This window comes from Hordeum vulgare, chromosome 4H (assembly GCF_904849725.1).
Source record: "Hordeum vulgare subsp. vulgare chromosome 4H, MorexV3_pseudomolecules_assembly, whole genome shotgun sequence".
Classification (NCBI taxonomy): domain Eukaryota; kingdom Viridiplantae; phylum Streptophyta; class Magnoliopsida; order Poales; family Poaceae; genus Hordeum; species Hordeum vulgare.
This window is the reverse complement of record NC_058521.1, coordinates 432239723-432246519: the sequence shown is the minus strand read 5'-3', so window position 1 is coordinate 432246519 and position 6797 is coordinate 432239723. Positions and strand designations below refer to the sequence as shown.

Genomic DNA, 6797 nt, shown 5'->3' with positions numbered 1-6797 from the left:
TATGGAGAAAAAAAATCAAAAATCAAAATGTGTTTTATAATGGTAAAAAAAGTCACACAATGTTACTTGGTGTGCATGGAGATTTTTATTAACAATATGTTGTCTATACATCCGTTGCAACGCACGAACCCTTTTGATAGTTTTTTTCAACTGTCTAATCATATATATATATTTTTTGTACACCCGATGCAACGCACGGGCCCTTTTACTAGTAACACTCTAATGGGAGTACATCGAGTCATATACACGATAAGCAGCCAGTAAGAAACAATTCAGCAAGCGCGTTAGTTCGTACAGAAGTGGCGTCATATAACAAAATACATTGTAGTGTCCTAAGAATACAGTACACCGACGCCAAACGACAGCTCTGGACGAGGGCACAAGACGTTTTAACCTAGCTCACATCCTGCTCTTCCGGACCGGGCCCAGTTCCTTGGCCTTAGCTCTCAGCTCATGCTTCTTGATCTTACCCGTTGCCGTCTTGGGCAGCGGCCCGAACACCACGGACTTGGGGACCCAGTAGCCCGGCAGGCGCTCGCGGCAGAACTTGATCACGTTAGCAGCCATTGCTGCTTCGTCGGAGCTGTCCACGCCGTCCTTGAGCGTGACAAAGGCGCATGGCGACTCCCCCCACTGCTCGTCGGCCCGCGCCACGACCGACGCCTCGAGCACCGCCGGGTGCATGTAGACCGCCTTCTCCACCTCCAGGCTGCTGATGTTCTCCCCGCCGGAAATGATGATGTCCTTGGCTCGGTCCTTCACCTCGATGTAGCCGTCCGGGTGTCGAACGCCCAGATCACCGGAATGGAACCACCCGTTTTCAAATGCCTCGGCGTTGGCCTTGGGATTCTTCAGGTAACCCTTCATGACGGCGTTGCCTCGCATGACAATCTCTCCGAGGGTGGAGCCGTCTGCTGGGACTGGCGCCATGGACTTGGGGTCGACCACGTCAAGGCCCTCCAGGCCTACATAGCGAATGCCCTGGCGAGATTGGAGCCGAGCACGCTCGTCATCTGGCAGGATGTCCCACTCTGGCTTCCATGCACACACCGTAGATGGCCCATATGTCTCCGAGAGGCCATACGTATGAGAGACACGGAAACCGAGCTTCGACATTGCGGCAAGGACTGAGGGCGGTGGGGCAGCGCCAGCAGTCATGACATCGACAACGCGAGGCAGCGGGAGAATGGTGTCAACTGGAGGGGCGTTGATGATGGTGTTGAGCACAACTGGCGCCCCACAGAAGTGAGTTACTCCTTGGTTGGCTATCGCTGAGAAGATAGCCTTCGCTGTGACCTGTAAATATGGGTCAACACAAGAGAACCACATGCTTGTGAGATGAGATGGTTAAATTGCTCACTGTACTCTGTACTGAACACAAGAATGAATGATTCAGTGAGTTGCCAACAACATTTACCGTCAAAGTTCAAAATCAATACAAGTGGTTCAAAGTGAACTCATCTAAGTGATTCTTTATTTCAGCCACGGGGCTGTTGTCAAACACTCAAACTTGTCTTGCTTTCCAGTTTGTTTCTCATTTTGAATATTTTGTATGAACGTTGTGGCTCTGTGTATCCTACTGAGCGGCAAAAAAAAGATAAGCCAAGCTAAATCCCTTAATTTCAAAGCTTACACATTCTAGGCACCGACATCCTTGGGCCAAAACAACAATCAAGTATGCCAAACTTGTTTCAAGCAGTTCATGACAAAAACATAGAAATACGTTTTTCTTGTGTTGCTAAGTTTTGGGAAATGGGTACACCAGAACCCAGGATCATGCTAGTATTTTGCATATCTTGGTGTAATTTCTTTTATAATTCAACAGTGTTGCTATTGCAGATTTAGTGTTCAAAGTACTACAGCTGATACAGTGAATCAAGTTAGCTTTACTGTGAGTCATACTCAATGACTCCATGAATGATTTCTTTCAGTAGAGTAGCATCATTTATTGTTAGTATTCATCATGGTACTTCAGATTTATTGCATCAACCTATGAAATATACTTTTCAACCAGATCATCGAGGTCTCATACTTACTGTTCTATACATAAATAACTTCTATTCATACAGAAACAATATTCCCCAAAGCATTAGATTTCGTGAGTAGCTCATATGTATGCATTCTAAAATAAGTTTTACTACTTGAGTTCTGTGCAGGGTTTATGTTAAACATTTGACAGTAAGAAGGTCCCTAATGAAGCATGATTACAAGATAGTGAGGTATACCTGACGAAGACATATGCTTGTTCCACAGATAGCAGCAAGCGTCCATGTATAGCACCAGCCGTTGCAGTGGAACATCGGCAAAGTCCACAGGTAAACCGCGCCGTCGTTCATTTTCCATACAAGAGCACCACTGAGTGACATTAGGTAAGCACCCCTGTGATGCAAAACCACGCCCTTTGGGCTAGATGTTGTTCCAGAAGTATAACCTAAGGCAATACTCTTCCATTCATCCTGCGGTGGTTTCCATGCAAATTCAGGGTCGCCAGTTTCCAAGAACTTCTCATATTCGATTGCCCCTGTTCTCAGAGCATCTTGGAGGGCTGAAGGATCACAGGTATGATCACCAATAACTATTACAAGTGGCTTTTTGAAAGAACATTTCTTTTGATCTGCTATAATCCTCAAAGAATCCTCTGCCAGGGAGAAAAATTCTTGGTCAACCATCACAACTTCGGCTGACGAGTGCTCCAACAGAAATGCAACTGTGGGAGCATTTAATCGAATGTTGACACAGTTGACCACTGCTCCAGCCATGGGGACTCCAAAATGAGCTTCGTAAATTGCTGGGATATTTGGAGCTATTACAGCCACCTAACAGATACAAGAGAAGATAATCAATATAAACATAACAGAATATATTCTATGCATGCAGTAGTATTCGCTAGCACGAAATAGTGAATCAAACTACTACAGTAGCACTTGAAGAGATATTACTGTCTTCAAGGTGATTTCTGCAGTTAATCTTCTGTATAACGCAAATCTATTGAATGTTTGAACTTAGAAAACACAAGCTCTGGTGTCGACAAGATGAATAGAGTGATGAAAGCACCAATACAAAACCCAGCTTGCATAGAGTTCCACTCCACACTACCAGATGATGGTCACTGTGTAGACGCATGCTTTTCAGAGTCACCCAGGGGCTTTACTGGCCAGCAGCCCAGCACCATGGATGGTGATCTAGACAGCCTGGGATCGAATCCTTGGCTACTTCTTAATTTAACTGGTGTCTATTTCCCTCTAACAGTACTCTTTTTTTAATAGCTGCAAGCTTGCCAACTCATCTTTATACAAGATACGCTGCAAAGCTCAAAACCAAAGGTAACTCGAAAAGTGTTAAGCAGCAATATTGAAATATGGAACCTTAGTTCAAACAATATTTTCTGATCAGAACTTAGGAACTCTAATAATAGATGCTAGTAGCAATTCTAGCTCCCGTGTGTTCGTAGATGATGAGTGTTATATAGTCCAGATATTCTTCTAGACCAGCAATGCCACATTGGTAAAAGACCATACAATTCCTCAATTTATTTCCCAAAAAAATATATACATTCAAGATATTGACCAAGTATGTTATTACGGTCATACAGAAACATGGAAATTTTGAAATATATTGTCCGCCCTTCTCCATCAGTTTGGACTTTTGGTTGGGAGGCCGCTGGTGTATGCCATTCATTCAATAGAAAAGATAACACCATTTGGATACAGCAATATGTGAAACAATATCCTTTATATCACTTTGAGAAATATGCCACTCCATTTCTTTCTTCATGTGAACCATCAAATCTCAGCATGTGTTTGTTTAATTGAAATGCACAAGACATGTGTGTTGAAAGGAGAAGCTTTTAACATGCATTCCTATCATACGACAAGTTGAGGACTGAAGAAGCACAACATTCACCCACCATGTATTAATAGTCCATCAAATGATGGAACCTCATATCTGTTACAGGAAATCCAGGAGCTGAAAGCTCATTGATGACCACAAATAGCTACAGATGTAACCTTTTGAAAGTAGCATAATGGAATAACGAGAATCTATATATTTCTGACTCTCCGAAAATAACGTTTTACCACTCCAGGCAAGTTTGAATGATCGAATGGAAAGTTTCTATGTTTTGTTTTTTCGAATAAAATTTGGAAGGTTAGCATATACTCCCTCCGTTCCTAAATATAAGTCTTTATAGAGTTTCCACTAGAAAACTACATACGGATGTATATAGACATACATTAAAGTAAAGATTCACTCATTTTGCTCCGTATGTAGTCCCCTAGTGTAATCTTTAAAAAGACTTATATTTAGGAACGGAGGGAGTAAGTGAATAACGAGATGCTACCTGTTTCTGACTCTCCGAAAATAATGTTTTACCGCTCAAGGCAAGTTTGAACTCTGAATTGACGAATGGAAAGTTTCTATGTTTTTTTTTTCTCCGAATAGAATGCGGTATAGCCATGTCCTTACACTTGTGCGAACTTGAATCTGAACATTTCAGTTGATTATTTGTAAGTAGAGATGGTATGACACCTGAGCTAAACCCCAACTGAATTTTCTGAGTGAGATCAACGGGGAACTGTTATATGTAATTCGAATGTTTGATGGAAATTTTGCAATATCTGATCAACCTTACTAAGCAACTACATGGTCAAACTTTGGATTCAATAGGGTTAAAATGTGACAGGATCGTTGTTTGACAATCGAAATTACTTCGTGTATCTACTGAAACACTTATACAGGTTCATAGGACCTGATGCGTGAAGTTCATAGGACACGAGCGTGCAAGTCTAGGGAGGTACGGCCTATGGCACAGTTCAGTCAGAACACCCCGGACCGGACGAGAGGCACACGTGGAGGAAGGGGGGGAGAGGGGAGAAATGGAGGAGGAGGAGAGAGATGGCATCCCGTACCGTGCTCCCGTGGGCGACGGACCGGCGGGCGAGGGCGGAGGCGAGGCGGCGGCAGCGGCGGTAGGTGTCGGCCCAGGTGTAGCGCACGGCGCCGTGCACGACGGACGCGCGGGCCGGGTGCGCGAGCGCGGCGCGCTCGAGGAACCAGAGCGGCGTGAGCGCCGTGTAGTTGGCCGCGTTCCGCGGCAGGTCGTCGATGTCCCTCTCCGCCGCCATTTCTCCCCCAACGCCGCCCCCGCCCCCCTCTCTCCCTCCCTCCTGAGTGGCTCCCTCGTGTGACTTTGACTTGGCACGGAATCGCCGATCAAATGGGGGCGCTTCGCCCGGCTTGGCTTGCATTTTATATATGCCATGCCGTGCGGACGGAGGTGGGGTGAGGAGCGGGTGGTGGGGATCCGCCGTGCCGTCTCGTGGGGCGCGGCAGCCGGCCGGGGTGGGTGGCTCCGTTCTGTTGTTAGTTTATCGGCATCGGCGACAACCGTCCATCCGGTGTAACGTATGGTCCCGTTGCGAGCGGGGAGATCCTGCGACGTCGACTGGCGCCGCGCGCCATCACGCAATTCGCCGTTCTGTACCGTAGCGGGGCAGTCCCCATGCGCCGCACTTGTACGCTAGCGGGAGAGGCCTTGGATTGGACGTGCCCTGTTGACGTGCACAAATCAAGCTCGCCTCTGTCGTCGCAAGGATCTGGCCATTGGTTTTCCCGGCCACACGATCCTTGCCTGAGTGCGAAGGACCGGAAAAAAGTGAGGGAAACGATGCCGGAGGTATGTAAGTACAGCCAGATCAAGAAGTCACTTTGAAGGATGGGTGCATTGGAGCCGTATATTTAGGCCCTGTTTGGATCAACGTTTTGGTTCTAAATACCTCTGTAAAATAAATGCATACCTCCCTCCGTCGGTCGTTTTGTTTTTAAATGAAAATTAGTCATTAGCCAGTAAGTTACACCTGTAAACAATACACCTCCATATTATTTTACACCCTAACCAAGCGCGGCCTTAGGGGTTGTTCGAATGCTCTCCGCGGAGCGGAGCGCGTGAAACAGGCTTTTAGCAGCTCCGTGATTTAACACTGCATGCCACTCTGCTTCAGCGCGGAGTTACGGAGCGGAGCGAGTCCGAACGCTCCTTTAAATGATGTCAAAATTCTATTCTAAAGTTTTAACAAAAATCTGAAAATAAATCAACATGTCTATATGGATGTATATTACACACGTGTAAATTTTGATGTTGAATAAGTAACCATGTGAGTTACACACAAATGGCTGGAAAGATGTTATTCACTTTTTGGAAAGCACAATTTTCTCATTTTTGTATAGCTTACATGTTTACTTATTTCATCACCAAAGTTTACACATATGTAGTATACATTCATATGATATGTAGAATTCTTTTTGGTTTTTCTCAAACTTTAAATGTGATTTTTAAGTATTTAAAATAAGGTCCTTCAACACAGCCGGATTGCAAAAATCCACTCTGGAGACACGACACGCACCTTAAACTCTCCTCAAACGATTGGACGAATGGTTCCGTAAGTGTTCAGTCAAAAAAAGACTCAGATGGACGCCTCAAAGAGGCCTCAAACTCTCGGGTTGCCCGTCACCCTTATATCCAGTCCAAATGTAGGCTGTATATGGGGAGGTCCAGGTATGCCTCGGCGAGCCCACCACCTCGGGTCTAGCCGATGCTGCCTAATCCCGATCCCACATATATTCGTTCTCATCCATTCCCCATAGCAAATCATAGCCACTCCACTCCATTCCCCTTCCTTCTGCCTCCAAGCTCACTTTCGATGAACTCCGGCCTTCTCCGACATGACGAGTAGCAGATCCGTATTTTTTCTCAACTGATCTTCAAACTGGAATCTCATCACAGTCGGCCCCGAGGAGGA

At 45.6% G+C, this 6797-nt stretch overlaps 1 protein-coding gene across 1 annotated transcript; it reads right to left on the bottom strand.

Annotated features, from left to right (window-relative positions):
* Nucleotides 1-243: 243 nt before the first annotated feature.
* On the bottom strand, nucleotides 244-5223 carry LOC123448840 (acetate--CoA ligase CCL3-like). The gene is made up of 3 exons (XM_045125862.1): nucleotides 4908-5223; nucleotides 2226-2816; nucleotides 244-1296 (listed from the first exon to the last, which is right to left on the bottom strand). The coding sequence occupies exons 1-3, from the start codon at nucleotides 5121-5123 to the stop codon at nucleotides 400-402; spliced, it is 1704 nt and encodes a 567-aa protein (XP_044981797.1). The 5' UTR covers nucleotides 5124-5223; the 3' UTR covers nucleotides 244-399.
* Nucleotides 5224-6797: the final 1574 nt, after the last annotated feature.

Coding starts and splice junctions, on each gene's coding strand:
- LOC123448840 (XM_045125862.1), bottom strand. CDS start 5,123: ATGGCGGCGGAGAGGGACATCGACGACCTGCCGCGGAACGCGGCCAAC. Junction 2,817..4,907: donor CCGTCGCCCACGGGAGCACG/GTACGGGATGCC, acceptor TGTATCTGTTAG/GTGGCTGTAATAGCTCCAAA. Junction 1,297..2,225: donor CAAGCATATGTCTTCGTCAG/GTATACCTCACT, acceptor CCATATTTACAG/GTCACAGCGAAGGCTATCTT.